The sequence below is a fragment of the Vidua macroura genome, chromosome 7 (genome assembly GCF_024509145.1).
Source record: "Vidua macroura isolate BioBank_ID:100142 chromosome 7, ASM2450914v1, whole genome shotgun sequence".
NCBI lineage: Eukaryota > Metazoa > Chordata > Aves > Passeriformes > Viduidae > Vidua > Vidua macroura.
Window position 1 is genome coordinate 14,001,186 of NC_071577.1, and position 23,117 is coordinate 14,024,302.

Below are 23,117 nucleotides of genomic sequence, written 5' to 3' on the forward strand. Positions count from 1 at the left end.
GTTGCCTAACTGAAAGAAATGTGTACAAGCAGAAAGTTTGGATTTATTAATTCTCCCACTTCAGGTATGAAAAATGTTGGCTATTTTTGGAGGGCATGTACCAAAGGAACTGAAATCAATGGAACTACTCCAGAGGTGCATTTGGACTTTCAAAGGAAAACTGCAGAAATCACAAGACTCTTTGAGGCAGAGACCTCATGCAAATCATATGAGCTGTTATTACAGACACAGAGGGATGAGGAGGAGCAAGGAGAAAAAAAAGAGATACAGTTTAATTTAAACAGGACAACATGGGGCACATGCTGTGTGTAAGTGCTGTCAGACCAGGATGCAGCAGCTGCTGTTCAGAGAGAAGGGGCTCCCAACAAATCCAAGGCCTTCAGCACATGGAAGCAGTGACTACAGCAGAGGTATTTAATATCATATTGTGATACTTCTGCATTGAGATAGGGTGCTTCCACTTGTGGGAGTGCAAAGCTGTCACATTTGCTTCTAACCAGACAGCATCAAACTTTGCAGCTTCAGGCTTGTGAAGCTACTGAAAGAGGAATCTGTACCTTAGATGACAATTAGTGCCTTTGATGTGATGAGCAGGGAGAGAAGATTGCACTTCAGCAAGTTCTTTGCCAATGAGAGATTGTAAAACAGGGAGGCAGCCAACAACTTGAAACCTGCTTGCCATTCATTGCTACCTTTTTTATAGTTGTGTAGTGTACAGCACTGTTATGCTGTACGGGCCAAATTAACAGGCTATGTAAATTATACAGTGGTGAAGAAGGAGGTGAGGGATGAGGGATTAAGGGGGAGAAGAATACATAAATGTATTCCTGAATTTTCACTTCTGCATTTGAGTTTTGGTCCCTGACCTAACAGGTTATTTAGAGATGAATAATTCAATGCATTTAGTATGATGCTGGCAGAAGTACCCTCTGCAGTTAAGGCAGCTTTATCTTTGTGTGTTCTGAGTGAGTGCTACCGTTTACCAACACAGGAACACACAGACAGTTTCCCCCTTACAGCCAGTACTGGAGATCTATGACTGGTAGAGAGAGAGAGATGAAAATGATCTGCATTGCTCAAAGGCACTGCAGTCAAGAAGAAAGAAAAGAAACTCATCAGTAGAATGGTAGTTTGCCAGTGACACAGTTTGTCCCCTTTTCCTATGCCAGCTGTTAGATGTAACCAGAGCATCCCTTTCTCTACCCTCTCTGCAGCCCCTGCAGCTCCACACCCTGCAGAGCTGGAGGTACAGCACACAGGGATCTTGGAGTTACACCAATTCTTTCCAGTAGCAGGATGTTGTGGAAAGGTTCAAATGGGTGAGGTGCAGCATCCATAGAGCCAGAAAGGAGATATTTTATCCTATGGTTATTCCAGCCATGAATCAGTACTTAATTACTGAATGACCTGCTAGTAGCTTCTTGTTCTACCCAGCAATCTAAAACACATTTTCTTCATGAAGCAGAGACAAGGCATCCCGTTTGGAGCTGCCACATCCTATGTACATCTAGAGAAGCTGTGTGAAGGATCCTGTGCAACTGTGTACAAGGGGATCAGCAGGTGAGCAATGTTGCCTTACCAGTGCTTGCTGAAAACACCTCCTATGGCAGACAAGACAAATCAAAAATCCAGTCTTGCCTTTAACATTATATTTGCAAAGCTCCATCCCAATTTTTCAGGGAACTTCTCCACTGCAGCCATGGAGGCACCACTAAGACACTTTGATCCACAGCAGTGTGCCAGGAGATTGTCTGGCTGAACCAGGGAGGGAGCAAAGGTTTTCCTTGAAGTGAGGGATCTCTGCATAATTGAAAAATTGGGCGTGAGGTCCTGCTGTCATCACACAGGGGCGGGAAAGCTGTGAGAAGGTGGAGTGGGGCCACTGCTCAAAACCATGCTCTAGCAATACCTGGACAGCAGCACAGTGCTTCTTTAGCCAGGTGGGCTGGCTCTCAGCTCTCTGCTAATGAACACAAGATGGAGGAGGTTTGTAATTGCCTTCTGAGCTTGGCCTGAGTGGGTCAGCAAGCCCTAGAAATTTTGCTTGGGTGTTTGCTTGGGACACAGTTAGTGTTATCATGCCGAGCACTGAGAAGCTTCATGTGACTTTCTACTGTGACCTGACAGGATCAACAGCCAGGTGGTGGCACTGAAAGTGATCAGGCTGGAGGCAGAGGAGGGAGTGCCCTTTACAGCCATTCGGGAAGGTAAGACAATAGAGAAACATCACTCTTGAAGAGCATTTGTTTTAACCTGGAAAAGCTCCATGATGTCTCCCTCAGTCTTTTCTTGCTTATTCAATGTGCTGGCTGTCCTTCTCCAAAATTCTGTTTCCTTATCCTCTCATGGAGGATGTCTTCATGCTGGGCTGGACAGGCATGCAATGGACAGAGCAGGAATCTCTAGTGTATGCACTTGTGAGAGATGCATCAATGCCTGTGATAAGTGCCAGCTGCAGCCAGAGCATGTTCTTTCTAGTAGTGTCAGGGCTCCCTTGCACCTTCTGTTTGCTGCCTCCTTCACAGCTGCTTTCTCACTCCCTCTAGAAACTACACAGCCCTCTAGAAACTACACAGCCTTTGCCACTGCTGCATTGGGCAGCTGTAGACTTGTTACTACAACCATGGCACTTCCCTAGCTGATACCTGGAGCATCACAGATCCCAGCCTGAAGAGAGATACTTTCAATAAAACTGATGTTTAAGAACATCTGTCATTTCAGTCCAGTGAGAAATTCTTCTTATCAGTCAACTTTGTAGAGCACTGGGCAGATTTCTCAATTTCTTGGAGAAAGAAATGCTTTTATGCAAGTGCTTGATTTTGGCTGAAAGTATTTACATTTCCCTACAGACTAAGTTCACAAGCCTGCTTGACTGAGGCTTCTGTTTTCATCTGCTCTACAATCCCAAGAAGACCATAATCTGTTTTCTTCCATACACAGAAATATGCAACTGTTGTGCCAGTCTGTTTTATGGTATTAGTGAAAGCTATCCGTGTAGGACAACACATGTGAGGTTCTTTTTAGTTTTTACTGCACTTGTGAAACCAGGGTTAATCTTGTGATGGGGATGGAGAGTCAGGGACCAGCTGTGCCAGCTTTCACAGAGCAGCATGAGCACAGAAGGACTCTCATAGCAGTCAAGTCAGAATAACAAAGAGAGGTCACTGAATCCACTCCAGGTTTATAACAGTAATTAAGACAAGAAAGTTTACTAAGTCCTTAGTCCAATTCTGTGTGAAAGCAGAGACACACCTAAATGTGCCTCTTTAAAAAATGGCTTGTGATATGTTTTCTATACACTCATTTGCTGTGGTGCTTTTGCTCTGCATTTACACTCGTAGCCCACCAGTAAAATAAGCCTTAAAAGCTTTATCTGCATTGAACTAATGATGCGCCAAAGATCAGCACCCCTTTGACATGCTCTACTGGACAGGCCCAGAGTCTTTACTTCATTCATTATGGGAGAAAACAAGGGTGATCCTATGAAGGGTCTGCTTTAAGTAGGTCTTTTGTGTACTGCTGAGCTTTGCAGCATCTGACATCTCAAATTTACAATGTAAGTCAGTAGCAAAAACAAAGCACAAGATTTATTAACGCGGTGCATTCTCTGCTACCCTGGAGGAATGCGCTCCCCTGACAAAGAGACGCTTCACCCCAGGAAGCCCCGCAGAGGCAAAATGCGTTTAAAGCTCGGTTCTGGCAGTAGCACCTGACACCCCAGCAGGGGGTTGTAGAAGCAACAAAGTGAGGAGCAGTTCCCAGAAGCCCGATTGAGGCACAGGCGCTGAATCCTCCATTTTACTGTGGACTCTCTGTGCTGCCCCTCTGGAGCAGCTCCGGTCATATGGAATTTTTGAGGTATCACAGAGTCAGGTTATCATGTTCTGTAGCAGATGGGCTCTAGCCAGAGTATCTTTACTGGGTTCATAGGCAAGTATGGAGCATGTTTAATATAATAATAACCATACTGCTATGCACTGGGAACATACTGTGGTAGCTAAGTGGACTAGTATCAGTAGCCGAGGCAGTTTAGCTGCAGCAACCCCAAGCTCTGTGCAAGAACTACTTTACAGTTCAGTAGTTGTGCTGAATCAGGCATCCCTTACTGCTCAAAAGTCTCAGAAGTGACACAGGCTTGGGCCACAGCTCTGTCATACAGTGTAACTCTGGCAGTAGGGCTTTTAGAACCAGGTGAAATTGTTATGGTCGCAAAAGGCAAAGTGCTAATCCAGTATCAATTTGCTTTGTCCGCATGAAACTCTTCAAATATCTTTTTCAGATTGTGTGAAAAACAAAAAAAGCAGCTTTTAATTGTGACCAAAACTCTGCCTCCCACAGCTGGCCCTTGCTCTGTATTGTGTGCTTCAGCTAATTCAGCTGAAACAAGATTGTATGCCCATGCCTTATTTGAATGGAATTTGTAGCACTGCATAATCTAACAGCAAACTAATTTGGTTTTAATCAGCAACAAGAAGTGGGTCTGGAACAGCTCTGAGGTTATTCTGCTATGTCAGAAGCAGAACTAAAATCTCGAGTCAGGGACATCTGGTTTTTTGGGGCTTTGGGGCTTCTCTCTGTGTAGTTTGTGTTCCCTGTCTGTGAACAGCTGGGTCAGATTCTTCACTTGTGCCAGCAACCTACAGGCAAAGTAATGCCAGCTTCACCTCTTCCCCACATTCCTCCTCTGTACAGAGTTACTGCTATATTGTCTCACTAAGGTAGCAAATGATTAAGCTGTGCACACTGAGAAGCTGAGTTTCTGCTGAGAAGCTCCTTTCATACGTGTTCTGGCTGGAGCCTGCTCTAACACAGCAAACCCAGTGCACAGCCAAAAGGCTCAGAAGGCTGCAGGTCTTGTCTTAGCATAAGTCAGTGCCCTGTGGTCTATATGGGGCCAGAGACTCTTCCACGTGCTGCCCTCTACATCACCACACCCTGGATGTGACAAGGCTTGGCAAAGGCATGTCAGGACCTAAGGACCAGGGACACACAGTTGCAATGATGCTTTTAGATAGTTAAGCTGAAAGAAAAGTGTGCCTAAGTTTTATAAATACAAACAAGTTATTATTCAAGCAGTAACTTCATCATCTCTGTTCTTAGAGTTTTTAACCAGAGACAGTAACCAATATGCACAGAACTAAACTCAGAATTTAGCTTATACCTACAGCAATTTCTTTTTGCAGATTTTTGCTCTGTTGTTGTGAAGCTGGAAACTGGTAGAGACAGCTTTTCCCGGAAGTCCCTTGTAAGGGCCCTGCTGAGGGCACACACCAGGAGGCAGATGGGAGAAGAATAAGAAGCTCAGTGACAGGCTGGAGGCTACTGCGTTCTTCTTCTGGGAGCTTCCAGGTCCTCCCTCTCAGTATTTACCTTGAAGAAATTACTTCTCCTCAATTTATAAGCTGACACATGGGAACTGTGAACCGCTATTTCTGACAGAGGCAAGATCCCACCTCTGAGAGATGGATGGGCTCCTGCCAAGCCTGAAGCACTGATGCTTGCTTCTCTGCAGAGCTGTTCCATCCTCCTTCAGGCTCAGTAGCTGCTACTTCTTACAGAACTGCCAAGTCTGGACTATTACTCCCCAGTTTTTTATTTTTGCTGCCTTGTTTTGTGCACGATCTCCTTCCACTTCCAGTAGCAGTAAAGTTGATCTTCCTTTTGTGTTTTCCCAGCTTCTCTTCTCAAGTGTTTGAAACATGCCAACATTGTACTGCTTCATGACATTATCCAGACCAAGGAGACACTAACATTTGTCTTTGAGTACATGGTGAGTTGATGTTTTTCTAGCTTCCTGTGGAGATAGTACTGGGAAGTATTGGAAAGTGGCTGCAGAATGAATTTACTGCACTGTAAGACATCTACAAAGAAACAAGTCGTAATGCTGTAGTGCAATGATTGATTTTCCTTCTTGATCTCCTGCTTTCCAGCCACACAGACTTACTCTTTTCTTTCTGCATATGCGACAGCTGTATGCAAAAATAATTCCATGTCTTGTGTCCACTGGGGTGACAGACATTATTTACCTCCATATTTGCCTTGCCAACACAATAAAAGTACTTTTTTTGAGCCACAGCAAGGATAGGAAATAATGATATGAGCTCACATCCCAGCTGGGGTCAGATTTGGCGCTGACCCTAGTGGCTTACCATGACCAAGCTGTGAGCTGCTCTCATGGGGCAACCAGGATACCAATAAAATTCTCCACTTGAATCTTGCTACTTCTCCTGCTTTTGCAGATAGTCAACCAAATGATAAAGAAAGTACAGAAGCTATGTCTTCTTATTGCAGCTTTATGGTTAGTTCCAGCACAGGTATGAATTCTGTTAACCAGCAGCTTCAGGTCACAAATGCTGGGTGAGATAACAGGCCAGCCAGGTCTCTGATATGGCCCAGAACTTAAGCACATGCTTGTGTGCTGCATCAGACCAGATGTTCACCTAGGTGAAATAGGCAACTTTGTAGCAGTTGCATATTTTTCCATTTACAGAAGGGGCATTGTTGGTAGAGGCATTTTACAGGAGAAGCTTTGCCTCAAGTTCTTCTCTTTTATTTAGCACACAGATCTAGCACAGTACATGGGCCAGCATCCTGGAGGACTCCATTCATACAATGTTATGGTGAGTTCCTTAGAAGACTCATATCCCTTAAGGCATGAGGAAAAGTTATTTTCCACTATGTATGGTCACTGTAAATTACTTACTAATATATATTTGTTACATATATGACAAAAACTTGGGAGAAAATCTACATTTGATGATATAACAAGCTCCCTCTCAGTCTCTAAGCCTTTTTTCAGTTAGCCCCTCTTCCTATTTTCTGAGCCTCCAAGTGGACATTTAGCTTTTGTGAACAATGATATCTTGTGGCAAGGACACCTATCTCTACTCAAATTTGCGTCCTTTTACTGTTACAACACATTATTCGTCTCTCTAATTAAAAACTCTCACATCTCACTGTCTTCTCATTTGGAACTATCTTCATATTTGCAGTCATTTAAGTCCCTTTTGTTTCTCCCATAGCTTTTGGGATTGCTTGACTGGATCTGAGTACAACTGAACATGTACCCTTACTTTATAAATTGATGTTATAATAGTATCCTGCTCTCCTTTGTATGCATCTTCACATTTAATTAACTTTCAGGACTGCCGTTGCACGCTGGCTTAAGGTTTCAGTGAATGCCTGGGCCCTTTTCCTGAGCAGCTTCAGTTAATTTATCTTACAGCTGTCAACAATAACTTTGTATCTTATCAAACTGCCTATTCATCTGGCTTTGTCAGATCTCTCTGAAGTTCCTCACTGTCACTTGTTATCACAACTTATCTAAATACTTCTGTCATCTTCAAATGTTGCCACATTGTTCACATCTTTTTCCAGATAGTTGTTAAGCAACACCAATTCTAATGAAGTTTTTTGGGGCCTCAGATTTTCAACATCCTTAAAGCTCAGATACATCTGAGATGCAGTGTAGTAGTTTTGGCACAGATCTCAAGGGTTCTGCTACCAGACATGCTCGTAAAGCACATGGAGCACATGGCTGTAATATGTACTCACTGGCAGTTCTGTGAATAAACACTAGCCAGCTGCTCTGTTTTCCTGTCCAGAATACTCACTGTCAGCAGGAACTGAACTGCAAAATTATTTACTGCTCCTTCAGGAGGGTCAGCTAGCTTGCTTCATTTTTGCTAGCAAATGCAGTTTGTTTTTTCTGAGTGATTCCTATGGAATATAAGTATGTAGAATGTTACAGGGACAAATTTCTGGTACAAAAATGACCTATGGGTGTCACTGTTTTTCCTCCTCTTCAGGTTAAACCTCTGGTGAAAAATATCTTTTTTCTGGTGAAGTCTTATTACTTTTGCTGTGTTTTGTTTCTATCCACTGTCCAACTTCATACCTTGTTTCAGCCCAACTTATTTTACCCCAGGCTTATTTAGACTACGATGATGGTGGGAGTTAGATATTTATTTATTTGCTTCCTTTTTTGCTTGGTTTTCTTCTTCCTTGCTTGCTTTGTTCATCATATCTGATTTGCTGTATTTTTAAAATCAGGTCTTCATGCTTTCTCCCAGCTTGAAACCAACAGTTCCTATTGCCAGGTCGGTCAGTTCCCTGCTCCACTGGTGGCATGTGCAGCGGCCATGGAACCCAGTCAGCTGGTGCCATCTGGTTCAAGGGGGCAAACCTTCAGCTCCTTAGGCTTTCATTTTGTTTGGCTGTGTGTCTTTGTCTCTTTGTCTTGAGCACTGCAACCAGCACAGCTGCTGTTCTGAAAGCTGGAGTCTGTATTTTGGCAAGCTGACCCTGCTCCTGCAATCAACAGTCCATTTCTAAAGAAAAGTTAAATTTCCAAAATGTGTGTTTATGGACCGCAGTTAAACTGCCCTCCTGGCCAAATATTCTACTCTGAAAACCTCAGAAAGCTGTAGGGCAGTCATAACCCACCACAGTTTTCTCCTCCTCAGCCAGCTCTACTCATTTTTGGGATTTTTACTGGTTTCTTACTTGCTTTGTCTCTGCTTTGTTCCAGGGTTCTCCTAAAGTTCAGAGTTAATGTATCAATGCAAAGTCACACAAAATCATTTCAGTTTTTTGTTGGCTTTTCCCAGCTCTTCATGTTCCAGCTTTTGCGCGGCCTGGCTTACATCCACCAACAACACATTCTTCACCGAGATCTGAAACCCCAGAACTTGCTCATCAGTTGCCTCGGTGAGCTCAAATTAGCCGACTTTGGTGAGTCACAGTTTGGATACAGCTGTATATCTGCTCAGACCAAAGCTGTAGCATGCATATAGATCTGTATTCACAGCCAATTAAGGCAGAGAAACATAACCTTTTCTTGAACTTCAGGAAACTATTTCTGTGGTCAGTCCAGCTTTTCTTGTATTTATACTGATAGGTGCAGGGATTAACCTCATTTAAGTCAGAGCAATTACTGCCATGTAAAACTTGTTCAAGAGAACAAAGAATCAACCCCTCTCTGTTCAGAAAATAATAAAATGTGTAGAGTCCACAGCAATGTGTGACCCAAAAAGCTTTCTTGGCATTGGTTTGGGATAACTGCTTTAATCTCAAATTATAAAGCCCTGCAAAACACAGCCTATTACTTTATTTGGTCTGCCCCAGAAGTATATTCCAGAAATACTTTCTTTGTCAATTGCTTGTAAGCTGCATTGAGATTACTTGTGTTTAAAGAGAAAATAATGTCCTGTTTCCAATTATTATGATTTATGCACTGTACAGGTAGAAGGACTGTCCTAACACACAACATTTTTTTGTTGGTTTGGTGGGGGTTTTTTTGCAGGCCTTGCTCGTGCCCAGTCCATCCCCAGACAGACATACTCCTCTGAAGTTGTGACACTCTGGTACCGTCCTCCTGATGTGTTGCTTGGAGCTACAGCATATTCTTCTGATATAGATATCTGGTACTGACCAATATCAAAGCATCTGGGGTTCCCTGGGAAAAATTATTTTCATCTGAATTAAATTAAATCAGCCAAAGTTACAGTAGATACTGTTGTAAGTAGAAGAATTTACTGTGAGCAGTAAATGTGTGACCAGTGTGGAGTTTTGTAGAAGTTTCATAGAGGGTTCATAGAAGTTGTTGGAAATGATGTCACTACATGTCAGCCATGGATTGATACAAACATCATCTGATAATATTTATGAGAGATATGCATCTTGTCTGGTAACATGTATGGAGCATTTTTGTGTTTTGCAACAGAACACTTTTGCTCAATGCAAGTGTATCTGTGTAGTCAGTTGAGTCAGTAGTAACTCTCTGCAGAATTGGCTTTGTGGAAAAACAATGGATCCACAACTGCACCGTCAATTAGGTGTGAATGTTAGGCCTTGGTAACAGAATGTGGCATTAAAGGGTTTCTCAATGACTCTGGAGTTAGAAAGGTGTCTGAGATTTTAATTATTTCTGTGATATTTTGTCCTTCTTCTCAAAGACCATGTCTCAGATGCAGTCTGTGTTTCACTCAGGAGAAGGGCTGTGTCTGTTAAAGCCTTGTTTCCATATGAGCTCTACCCAAAAATCTTGATGTATTTGGGAATCAAAAGGAAACAAGCTGCACATTCATAGACAGGAGAGGAGTCTCTGAGAGTGGGCAGAAAACAGCAGAGGATGAAGGCTTTGCAGGGTCCCAGCGGCCTTTTGGGCTGGCTTGGATGTGTAGCTGGGCTAACTGTAAGGTTCATCAATATTCTGGCTCACTTCTGCACCAGCCTGAGCCCACTTCCAGCAACACAGTCCTGACATGGTCATAGACAGTGTGCAGCTCATGAAGTTGCAGGAGACCTTCCTTATTCTGGCAATTTTACACCTGTAGATGGTATTGCTGCTTCACCCTTTCTTCAGGCCAGTTAATCTTCTGCTTGTACCTGTCCCGCCAGGACTTATTCCTAACTACTGCAGAGTCAAAGGCTGGGAAAGAGTAGGAGTGCAGCAGGCTGAAGAATGTGTGAGATGGCTGGCTAAGTTTACAAACAGCAAAGCTCCAGGTCTTCACAGGCTGTATCTCCCTCCAGAGGTCTGCAGCTTATCAGACACTCCAGTGACCTAAGTCTGGAGGGTAGGTCAGGGAAACGGAAGTTTTTAGATTGTTTACTTCCCTAGGACTGCCGCTGATTTAATTATTTAAAGACTTCTCTAAGGAGGAAAACCTTGCTAAATTCTAATGGCTTCCAGCTGCTAAGCCAGTCTAAATAGTCCTGTCTACTACCCCCACTACCTGTCATTTTTCCCTCCAGACAGTCTCTCAGAAATGTCTGCTGAGTTTGAAGAACATGCCTGCCTAGCAGGTTAGAGGGTTTGTATCAGGAATAAGCCTGTTGATTTTTTTCCCTGAAAGCTGACCCCTGTCCAAAGCCAGCTATGCACAGAAAGCGTGTCATTTCTGTCTATGCAAAACCAACATCCCCACTGCATAACTCTGCTCTGGTGTAATGAACAGCAATGTAGGAGTGGTGTACAAAGATCCCAGCTCTAGCAGCACAGTGCTCTCCATCCCACTGAACTACATCCACACTATAGGCACCTTTGTTATAACGCCTCCTTATAATAACAACATTCAAAGTGTTTGCCCTAAAGAAAGATGTCATGCTGAGAGAATAGAGAGTACTTCAGTGAGCTCTATTCAGTAACTTCCTCTAACAAGAGTCATTTATTATCTTGATGTACACTGCGTTTAAGTTCAATTTTTGTCTATTAGGAAATAATGTGAATTCACACAGATGTTACTTGTCTATTGGGAAGAAAGGAAAAAAAAACCCTACGTCTTTTGGATGCTGCAATTTACATGAAGGCAGGTCAGAATGCCCTTGGTAATGGCATGAGACAGTGGGTGTCAAAGCCTTGGTTTAAAGAAACCAATTATAGCAAAATAAAGCATTATTGCAATTCATGCATAGTGTGCTTGAGCAGCAATACTGTCAGTGGGAGGCACATGGGAAGTGAATGAGGCCTTGAATAGATGAAGAAAGAGATATAGAAGGAGACTTGGTCACTCTTGGACTAACTAGAAAAGCTGCTTTAATCTCTCTGTATCTCTTTTCTCTTTCTTTCTCCCTCACTATCTCTTCAGGACTTTAGAAGATTCAATTAAGGGATTTCAAGGAGATTACACTGCATATCAGAAGGCCTTTTTTTTCTTTTTTTGAAAAACACCAAGTGCTTTAATGCCTGCAAACATCATGAGTGCCTTAAGATGTCTTCTTTTCAGTCAGACTTTCCTTGTATAATCTTCCATTTAAAAAAAAAGAGAGAAAAAATATCACAGTGATCTTCTGTGGTAGATTAATGTAGAATAGGAATTCACATGCAGTCATTTAACATGGACCTGCCAGGCTCACGACAGCCTTCTCCTGAGCCTGGTTCACAGTGCCCCACTATGCCAAAGTGGGAGATATTGGCTAAGGGCTCCACTGTACAGACCAGGCTAGGTCATGAACAAGAGGAAAGATATATTTCTGCTTAAATATAAAATTGCCATCTCCTAGCGCCAACACAAACTCGCAAACATGGAGAGGGAACTGTGGGATGCTGTAGAGATATCTTAAATCTTAATCCTGATGAGAATCTTTCCATTGTGTGATGCAGCACTGCAGACTGAAGGCAAAGTGCAGTGTTCAGACCTTCCCCAGGGATTGCAGATGGATACAACTGTACTGTCTGAATCAGCTCTGCTTATGCTCCCTGAATATCCCTGTAACTTCTCCTACTACTTTAACTGTCACTGTTTCTGGCACTTGCTAAGATATCATGTTTATGCCTCTTCCCAAAAGACCCCTCCCTCTGCCCTATCTATTCCCAAGGCAGTTTTATAGGACTGAGACCCTATTAGAAACTTATAGACTGGAAGGGGTAAGAAGACTTGAGAAATTAATATTAGAGGGCAAAGAAGGAAAAGGGGGAAAGCAAAACAACCCCAGGTCTAAGTATTTAGAAACATTTAAAAGTAAATTATTTTGAATCATCCTCATTATCAGAAGGATCCTCATAATGCTGTCAGAGCTGTCACTGTAACTCTCAGAAGGAAAGCTGAGGCCTCTTCTGCAAGGCTAATATGACTACCATTAGTTTTCAAAGTTCCTGCTCTTGCCAGTCTAATGGCCCTTTCTAGCCAGGATATCAGAATGCAAACTGTGGTGGAACACCAGCATCACTTGTTCCAAAAACACGGAGAGTTGTTTCTCTTCCCCCTACAAATCAAGAGTACCTAAATTGCTTTGACCATACACAGTTGAACTTGTGCAATGCAATCAGCCGATTACAGCAGCCCCTGTGGTTGCAAAATAGAGTGAGCCATTTGGGCACATACATCAGCTGTGAAAACAGTCTTGGTATGACACTGGGCTCAGTAGAATCTATCTGTGGGCTCCAAAGTAATGTCTAATCATGTGGTAGTGCTATGAAACACCAGAAAACCTCTATGTTGCAAAAGCTGTGGATTTAAGATCCGTGATGCCTGAACTCTGTAAGAGGATATTAGACAAGCAGAGAAGCTCATCTCACAAGACTTGCCAAGGTTAGGGCACAGGAAGCTAAGGGAAAGTGCAGCAGAAATGTTTATGAAAACAGTGTTAGATATGGATCTGCAAACAGGCTGGCACCACCTGGTGTGCAAGGATGACCAAAATAAATACCACAGATGAGCTCCATGCCAGGGTTTCAACTGACCACAACCAGGTGGGAAAGCAACTACAGTATTGCAAAAACAAGGTGCAAAGGGTAACACAGGAGTACAGATGACCAGAAGAGATTACCAGTTATTGCTAAGCAAGTGAAAATAATACTTTCATAGCTTTTAAGACAAAGCTGGGTTTTCAAGAGTTGAGCCTAAAGGACTCAAATATGATATAACCAAAGAAGAATGAGACTGAAACCTGAAGAGTTGCAATGGGACTTAGTGAAAAGACAGAAAACCTAGAAAAAATTGAAGGAAATTATTAAAAAGTAAATGAATGGAGTTTTACACCATATAGTAAGAGTTGGGAATAGTTGCAAATAGGCAAGTCTACCTTGATCACAACTATTTAATCATTTATGCCATGAGGACTAGTCCACCTTAGTAAAATCAAGCAATTTGGCATGTGTTGGGTTTTTTTTTTAAGCTGTCTGGTTTGTTTTGGCACAAGTGCAGAGCAGGGGATGACATAAAAATAAGAATATTTTAACTGCTGTTATGACCAGTTTTTTTATGCTATGAAAACTTGCCTTCAGCTTTCCAATGAAGAGCTAATTGCTTCTGAAGGAAAATGGCTATGGTAGTTAGTGCCTCTGGGTTCTTTCTGCATCTAACATATCCTTCAAGCCCATGAAGCGTGTAGTAAAGATAAACCTCCCTGTTTATCTTTCCTACTGTAAGTACTCCAATTTTATATCCTTTTCTCATGGAAAGTCCGTCCACAGGCTTCTGTCATGATCCTTTTTTCACCTTTTTTGTAACAGAATTAATGGACAGAGAAACTATTTCTTTTGGTACTGGAAAAAAAAAAAAAAAGATAGTGCTTTAGTGGGCTTCTTTTCCAAGGATATCACCTGTCTTGTCTTGCTGGAGAAAAGTGATTTTTTTTTTTTTTTTTTTTTTTTTTTTTTTTTTTTTTTTTTTTTTTTTTTTTTAGTGGGTGGTGCTGATGAGAAAAAAGAGATGGGAAAAGACTTGTATGGAACCCTGACCCCTTTGGGTTTTTTTCTGAAATCCTGGAGGCATGTGAATGTAACTTATCTTTGGTCTGCTCCCATCCTGTTTCACTTATGCTCTTGTATCAAGATTTCTGCATTTACAAATCAGAATTTCTAAATTTCTATTCCAACAATTATCTCTGCCTCTCTCCCCTCCCATCCTAACAATCCTATTATATATAACATTTATGGGAATGAGTTAATACCTTGGGTTTCTTGCAGGAGTGCAGGCTGTATATTTGTGGAAATGATCCAGGGTCAGCCAATATTTGCAGGAACTTCTGGTACTCATGAACAGCTGGAGAAGATCTGGGCGGTGAGTAAAATACACTCTGAAATGGAAGAGAAAAAGAATTCATTGCTTCAGCCTACTTAATTTTGAAATCCTAAGCATAGGTCCTGTGAATAGCAGAAATAATTTGGTCTAATCTGCCAAGTTCATAGCAGACTTTGTAACCCATTTTATATTTGGCAACTTTCTTATAGACACAGGAGTAAATCAAATTACTTCCTTTTGATGTTTGTCATCTCATCAAAAATTTAAAGCCAATTAAAATGACATCAAATTGAAGAAAGCATAAAAGGTGTGCAGGTACTGCAAATTCTGTAGCTTCTTTTTAAATCCATTACTAACTGTAGGATACAGCACACCACATTCTCACAAAGGAGCTCTAATACTGCTCCGGAACTACCTTGAAAATGGCAAGACCCTGAGATTTGTCAGAGATCCTTCTTCACTTTAACTTGGCACATTTTGTATCATCCAGTGCAGCTCTAGAGACTGATTTGGCATAATAGAAAGTGTGAAATTACTGTATAAAGTGAGAAAGAGCAACATATTTGGGAGCTTCCTAAGTTGTTTTTTCTGATGGAGAAACAGTAACCCAGAGCCACACTCCTAGAGTGGTTTAGCAGAACTGAGGCAGTCAGCAGCACTGACAGCGTTCCTGACCCTGGTACTGACTCAACAGCAAGGTCAACCTATGCATTCATCTTAGGTCTTGCTGTAGGTATCACTTGGTCTGTTCAGCCTGGAGAAGAGAAGTCTGAGAGGAGACCTCACTGCAGTCACAACCTCCCTGTGAGGGGAAGAGGAGGGGCAGGCACTGATCTCTGCTCTGTAGTGACCAGTGACAGGACCCGAGGGAATGTCCTGAAGTTGGGTCAGGGGAGGTTTAGGTTGGATATTACAAAAAGGTTCTTCACCCAGAGGGTGGCTGGGCAGTGGAAGAGGCTCCCCAGGGAAGTGGTCACAGCCAAGACAGCCAGAGCTCAAGAAGCTTTTGGACAACACTGTCAGGCATACAATGGAATTCTTGAGGTATCCTGTGCAGGGCCAGGAGTTGGACTCAATGAGCCTTTTGGGTCCTTTCCAACTCAGCAGATTCTGTGATTCTGTGTCTGCCCTTTCACATTTCCTCCCGAGGATTTACTCTTATGCATAGAGTGCTTCTGAAACTTGGATTTTCAAAGTAGAAAGTACAGAAAAAATAAAATTCATTAAAATAATGAGAAATTACTTCATAGCCATTAGACTGCTGCATTAAACATCTGACTGTAAGTCAGATTTTTCCAGCTTAACCACTTCATGCAGAAACACTCTTGTTTGGTAGGGTTTTCCTCTCTGGTCGTAAGTAGGAATGTGATAAAAAGTCAGGTAAGTGCATCCAGTTCTTAGACTTGAGTTCAGTCCATTTAAATAAATGCTGAATTTCTCTTTCATAGAGAGTGGGGGGAAAAAAGAATTATTGGGGGAAAAAAAATCGTACTTGGCCAATTAACAAGGTTCAAAGCCAGGGCAAGGTCAAGTTTATCAGAGTGGGAATGAAGGCTATCCTTACACTTATGCCTCTGCAATCTTGGGATACATTTCCTGTGGTTTTGCATTAGAGGGTTATAGCGCTATCATAATTTCTCTGGTATTATAACTAATACCATGATTAACAGGATTTGTGCCACGGAAGGCAAAAAAAACCCCTTATTTAAAAATCATGAGGAAGTTTAAAGAGCTATGAAATAATTAGTGCTTTTCACAGGAGGTTTTATGATATTATACAGCCTGGAATGAGGCTCTGTGTTAGACCAAGATTTCAAAGCTCCTTAGAGGCTTTCGATGTCTAGCATGAGATATTTTGCTGAGTGTGAGGTTCAGAATGGGGATTCCTACTGTTTTCTAATAGTCAGTTCCTTTCATGTACTACTAGTAGAGGCACCCTGGACTGATAGAGAGACCATCTGCATTTGTGTGCATGAGTCTATATCACCCAGTATGCTCATCTCCATGTGGGACTGTTGGTTCACACGCCATATAGATACTTGGTTGGAAAATCTCCCTTCTGTGAAATGTGTTTGTCCAGTTGAATCATCAGGACTGACTGGCTGTCATTTTACCAAAAATTGTTCTAGAGGCAAGTGCCACTTAAAGCAGTCTCCATCTCCCATCTCTATACCTGGCTGCTCATTGCTGTGTCACCTCTCACATGTGGGGCTACATGAACTGAGGACCCTGCAACCTTGTTTTCTTCCTGACTTACTCTAAATGAGAACAGCTTCTTTGCCATTCTCATCCTCTGGCTGCACAAACAGTAGCCCTAATTATCACTGGTACGCATGAAGGCATGGCACAGGAGCAGGGCCAAACATGAAGGGAAGGCTGGCAGTGTTGGTAATGGAAGTGTGGCATGAGTGAATGAGAACTCCAGCGTCTCCAGTTTGCTCATGGCATGGAGAGCAAGCAAACCTGACCAACTCAAGATCCATGATTCCAATTTTAAGAGGCCGGGCCTAGGATTTGCATGCAAAAGCTCCATCTTATTGATTAACATCATGCTGAGAAGGACTTCATGTGGGCTGGATTAGGCTACAGAATGCCACCAGGGTGCTTCTGCTGCTGAGCCACACATTGTGCCAAATGAATGACTACAAGGCTCCTCAACACAAAATATACAATAAGACTTCCCAACAAAATTAAACAAAATCAGCTATGTTGATTCCTTCAGCTAAGTCATCACAGGAGAAGCAGACAGTTAGAGGGCAGAGAGAAAGAACAATGATTTACGCCATCTTAAAGCACTTGCTGAAATACAAGCACTGTAAAAATGTTTCTGGCTGAAACTGTGTCTTCCCCAGCAGGCTGAACTGACCTGCACCAAAACCTTTCACTACAGACTGTAGAGAAGTTGCTTTGTTTTTTCTGATGACATGGACCAGAAAGTTAACATCTAGATTTAGGGTGGATACACCACAGGTAAAATAATTGTCAGAGTATAATTCATTTCAAATAAATAACTGTAACACATTGTCTGATTTGGCAAGGAATCTACTAAAGATCCCGGGAGGGGGAAAAAAGAGAAGAGAATGGAAGAGGAAGAGATCACTTGCCCCATTACATTGGAAAATAAAAAGAGATGCAAGTTTACAGGTTGGAAAATCATCTGTTGTAATGAAAAGGCTCAGAAAATGCAAATATAAATTCATACGGCATTCAGTAATTGGTGCTCTGAACACTTTCACTCCTCAATGCAGTAAAATGTAATATTTGCTATAATCCTTGTGTAGAAAACTATTAGCACACACAAATAATTATTTGTTTAAATTCTTCACCAAAAGAAGCAGAATGCTGAGCTGACCCTGGTAAGTATGATTTTACTATGCACTGAACTTACCCAGTTTCCTCTGATGCCTGTAGAACTGATGTTTGACAGCTCACAAAAAACCTTGAAGAATGAGGACCCACTGAGCAGGGCTTCCTAGAAAGCTAACCAGGAAGCTCTTTTTGCTTTCAGGATAGCAAAAAGAGAGCAAATTCTGGATTCAAGTTCAAATTCCAACTCTGTGCATAGAGAGTTTGCTTTGGGCAGACTTGTTCTAGTCACATGATACACACACCAGTCAAGAAAGCATCCTCACCCAGGGCTGTCAAATTACCCGTGGTGCCAGACAACTTCCAACGTCCCCAGCTGGCTGAACACTGTGAGACACCTTCTCTTTGGGGAGTTTTCAAGCTTCCAAGGCTGATTTTACAGGTGAGCAGAGACAAGGATCCTCCCCCTTAGTCTTTGCTGTGGCAGGCTGAGTCCATAAACAGTTTGGAACCGTGGGCCACAGCAACCTGCTTCTCTTCACTGCTAATGTGTGCCAGCAGTGAGATGCACACCCTGCTTGTGGCTGTCTTCTCCAGACAGCTGCAATTGTCACAGCTGTTTCCTAGCTGTGAGTGAGAAAAACAATCAACTACCTGGTGCTTTACAACTACCACAAGCTGGCTTTATATTTCTTCCTTCTTTAATGTATTTTTTTCATTGATGTGTGTTTTCTTGCAATCTTAATACAAATTTTTGGGAGGCCAAGTTCCCCATGTCATATATCTCAGCTCACATTTTAAGGAACAGGAATTGTCTATCATATGCAAAGGGTAACTAATGTGAGACAAGTCTAGTGTTGGAGAAGAGAAAGTGAATAAAAACCCTGAAACTTTTCATGTTAAATTTTCACTGCTTTTTAAGAAAACCTGATAATTCTGGGGGTTGTCTGGATGAAAGCTTTGAATGCTTGGAGCTAGCACTACTGATTTATACTACCATTTCACATGCTCTGAACTATTCTTAAATATGTGGCTTTACTGCTTTAGCACATATCATCCATATCAATAGGCACAGGGTACTTTGCATGAGTTAAGTAATAATAATAACAACACTAAACATCCACAATTGCAGAAAAATAGATATGCTGAATCTCACACATTTCAGAAACTAAAATGAAGTTGGAGGAGGCTTTACTGGCCCAGACTTTGCTCAGTGAGCAGCTACTACTGAAGTCCACAATCCCCAATAAGGGCCAAAGACACTGCTGAAGCTCTGTATCCTTCAGAGTGAGGCTCTGCACTGCTTTCTAGCTCCAGCTACCAGACTTGTCTGCCAGCTTTACTTTTTTACCTCAGAAGGCAAGGGTTTCTTAGAGCTCACAGCCTGTGCTGCTGCTGTACATACCAGCTGCTGCCAGTGCAGGTGGGCACAGAGCCCCACCCAGTGCAGCTCTGGTGTTCGAGGACACCTTCAGCACTGAAAAGGGCTCAACTGCATGACCCCTGGGCTGGCAAACACAGGCAGCAGTGGCACCTGGCAGTGAAGCTGTATATGCCTTCACTGATGTTCCCAGCAGCAACAGCATTCAATCTCAGCAGGAGCCTTTCTACTCCATAATCAGGTGCTAAAATGTCAGTGTCCTTTATGCACAATGGTAGATCCAGCACCAGCCAGGGCAGTGTAATTCTGCATTGGTTTACAAGGAAGGTCAGTCACTCTCCACTGAGAGAGATTCCTCCAACTCCACACCAAGGCAAAGAATGGGCAGAAAGAGGTCATTGTTCTTCCCACTCTCTTCTTTTGCAGGTATTGGGGGTCCCAACTGAAGACACCTGGCCAGGACTTTCCAAGCTCCCCAGCTATAACCCAGGTAGGATTTAACTCATGAGAAGGTCAGCTTTTTCTCTGAGCCACTAGCCACTCCATTGTTGGGTCGGTAATTCTTATTATGAAAAATCCTGTGCTTCAGTGTTACTAAATCCCTGAGCTACTTAATGACAGTGCTGTTGTAGGACCTACAACAACACTGGAATTGGCTTAGTTTACAAACAGAGGTATGTGTGTGGCAAAGTTGCCTCACTGAGTGCTGGTGTGTAAGTCTAACAGAAGATTTCATTACTCAAAGTCTCACAGTGTATTTAGTCTCCACTCCTCAGTGGAGTGGAGCAAAGGACCAATGTCTTCTGGTTTAGACTGGAAAAGCTGACAGACACCTGGAGATGCAGTTTATCTGAACTTTCCTTATTTTTATGGAGATTGGTTTGGGGACCTTTAAACCTAAGCTTTAAAGGTCACTGTCCCTGATTTTGATGTCGGCAAGGTGAGAAATCTGTGATTTACAAAGCTGGATTCTTTTATTTCCACATGAGCTGGTAGAGAAGTCTGTGTCCTGAACTTCAAAGGGCCAGTTGTCTCTTATTTTGATGTGGGCAGGTTGAGAAGTATGCTTTGAAAAGCTAGCTCAGTCACTCTCCCTCTCCCTCTCTCTCTCTCCCTTTCTCTCTTTCTCTTTTTGTTTAATGTTTTCTCCTGGGAAAATATATTCAAGTGTCAGTGAGGGGGAAATGATGAGCACTGATTCTCAGCCTCTCAGCAGGATCATTCTGTAAGAGAAATATTAAAGTGAAATATTAAAAACCCTAGAATGTGAAATTCAGCTACCCACAATCTAGCCATTCTCTCTCACTTATACCATAGGAGAGTGGTGGGGGGAGCCTATCTATCTGGACAGGGAAAAAAAGAACAAGGGAGGAGAGGAGGAGGGAGAAGACGTGCTTTGAGCAAGAGGTTTACAGGTTTAGTAGAGCATAGTAACATCTTTTCAAAGAAGTGGGTGTTGCTCTATGACCCAGTCCAAGATGCCCCTCCTTTGATTCTGGTGCATGAACACTAAACAGCCCCCATTTTCACATGGAAGCCGAGATTGGCTGAACAATAACGTGGCCTCACAGTCGAAAGGACTGGAATCTTTCACACAATTAGCTGAGACACATTAATCAAACCAGCGTGAAATGGGAATGTGTCGCTCTCCACAGCAAGTTTAATTTGGATAGCAAGCAAGCACAGAGCAGACAGCTGGAGGAAGCATTTTCTTCTCTAAGTTGTAGAAGGCCTGGCTGGATAGTCTACAAGTTGAGAAGAATAGTCTGGGAGATACAGAAATGCTCATGTATGGGAGGAACTAATCACAAAGAATTTTTTTTATGCAAGTCATCTGCTAATACAAAGCCACAAACATACAAACTCTGAGTGACGGTGGTTAGATATCCTCGTGCTATGTAAAGGCACAACCTAGAAATGCAAGCATTAAGGCTATGTTAGCAAAGACACTTGCACAGACAACAAAGAATGTGAGTGCCTCGAACTGCTCTGAGTAGTGATTCCCTCAGCTCTGTTTTGTCTGAGTAGCAGTGCTGTCCTCTGCTGCTCTGGAGGGTTCCAGTGGCAAGGCTGGGAAGGAGAGGACAGGCACCTGGACAGCAGGGCAATAGCCCCAGTGAAGTTGAGTCATCATAAGCAGTTTTCATGTCTGACTTGCTTTCAGACTTGAAAGTTTCCCTATTAGACTCCAGAGGAGCAGAATTGACCCGTGCTGTGCTGTGATACTGGGGTGCTGGTGCCTTTTGTGGCTGGACCAGGCAGAAATGCAGGACTCAGAGGACACTTCTGTTGGAGCATCCCACGGAGCTGGCAAACACATGAAAGATGCTACGTCAGTGTTTCGGCAATACCTGTGTTAGCTGGAGAGGCAATATCTCTTTCCCCTCTTGAGAGCCTAAGGGACTGCGAGCTGTTCCAGCCACATACAGGAACCAAGCACTTGGCTCACACCTGGATTACACAAACCAGTCTGGACAGAAGAAGGCTAGTCTAAAGTTGGACTATTTACCCTACTCATGAACTAAATCAATTCACTTTTTGATGAGACTGCTGGTAAAAAGACAAATTAATCTCTTTGTTTAAAGCTAAATGCCATTTATATGCTTCTGGCACTTCCCCTCTCTTCCCTGAAGCACAAATGCTGTTCCCCCACCCAGGACATGCTCAGCCCAAATACAATCTGTGGAGTCAGCCTGAGAAAACCTTCTCTCCTGAGCTTATTCCCAGACCATTTGTGCGAATCTGGGTGCCTGGGTTGGTTCAGATAAGCAAACAAACTTTGGAGCTCTTCCCCAAATCTGATGGTTTGAATTCTTTTAGCTAGTCCTATTGATGTTCACACTGAGCACAGGCAGCAAACAAACAAACAGGTTCCTGCCCGCGGCAAGGAATGAACACGGGCAAAACAAAGCACTGAGGTGTGATCCTATTCTCATTGAAGTTGATGGCAAAACTCCCACTGGATTCAGCAGCGTAGGCTCAGCCCCAGACTGAGATTGTTACTGGAAGGGTTCCTGGGCCAGGTGGGTTAGTAGGAATCTTTGAAATGAAAGCTGGAAACCTTTAGATGTTTTCCTGTCACTGCTGGGCTTGAACACATCCTGCTGCACTCTGAAAAGGATACAGCATGGGTTGTGGGGCCTGTGGGGCACACACAGGGCAGCTGGAGGAAAAGCAGCTCCTCTGCCTCCTCTGTGGGCAGCTGGCAAGGGATGAAATGTGCAAAAGCATTTTTGACTAACCTATGCCCCGGTGTCTTGCACAAAGAAGTTCAAGAACAGCCTCATGCCCATTCCCTACAGTTTGCCAAAGTCTCAACCTGACTCCAGGTGAATGGGAAGGATGGGTGAGTAACCCATTCGTGGCCAGCCCTACAGCTTGTGATGTCACCTTCTCTCTGCAGGAGAGACACTTGGGGTAGGGAATTATGTGCAGTCACAGGGCCTGCAAGCAGGTTGGAGAACTATTCCTTGGAGAACATTGGGAGAGCTCCTGCCCCACATCTCAGTAGACTCGCTGGCCGTCTCCCTGGCTCCCCGGGCTTACCAGCCCTACCCATAGTGACAAGGCTTTGCCCTGTGTTTGTTCATTTGTTCTGTTCCCTCATTTTGCTTCCCCTGAAAGAGGCAGTTGCAGCTCTGTTAACACTATTTTTGAAAGCTCTCATGCTGAGTGAGCTCAAATCCTTGCATTAATCTACTGCTGTGTTCATTTCACTGCGCTGAAAAGCAGTGAGTTTAAATCCCCTCTAAACACCATCGGTGACACCAGAAGGCCAGTGTTTTGATCCAGCCCCATTAATGGTTACAAGTTTGAATCTAGACAGCAGGGGTCAAGGGCAGGAAAGGATTAGGAATCACAGCCCATGACATTAAGCTAGTGCTTTTGCGAAACTGGGAATACTGGAGCGCCCAATGTACCAAGTTAGTTTTTGCTTCCTTTTTCTGACATTTGGATTCCAA

General features: G+C 43.0%; 1 protein-coding gene across 1 annotated transcript in view; it reads left to right on the forward strand.

The window, feature by feature from the left end:
- The first annotated feature begins 290 nt into the window (after nucleotides 1–290).
- The window catches only part of CDK15 (cyclin dependent kinase 15), a 34,575-nt gene continuing 11,748 nt past the window's right edge, over nucleotides 291–23,117 (forward strand). Inside the window, exons 1-9 of the mRNA XM_053982612.1 lie at nucleotides 291–410; nucleotides 1,463–1,560; nucleotides 2,128–2,207; nucleotides 5,676–5,770; nucleotides 6,558–6,620; nucleotides 8,610–8,733; nucleotides 9,305–9,425; nucleotides 14,414–14,507; nucleotides 19,582–19,645. Coding sequence (XP_053838587.1) covers nucleotides 291–410; nucleotides 1,463–1,560; nucleotides 2,128–2,207; nucleotides 5,676–5,770; nucleotides 6,558–6,620; nucleotides 8,610–8,733; nucleotides 9,305–9,425; nucleotides 14,414–14,507; nucleotides 19,582–19,645 — 859 coding nt within the window. The remainder of the gene's footprint in view (nucleotides 411–1,462; nucleotides 1,561–2,127; nucleotides 2,208–5,675; nucleotides 5,771–6,557; nucleotides 6,621–8,609; nucleotides 8,734–9,304; nucleotides 9,426–14,413; nucleotides 14,508–19,581; nucleotides 19,646–23,117) is intronic.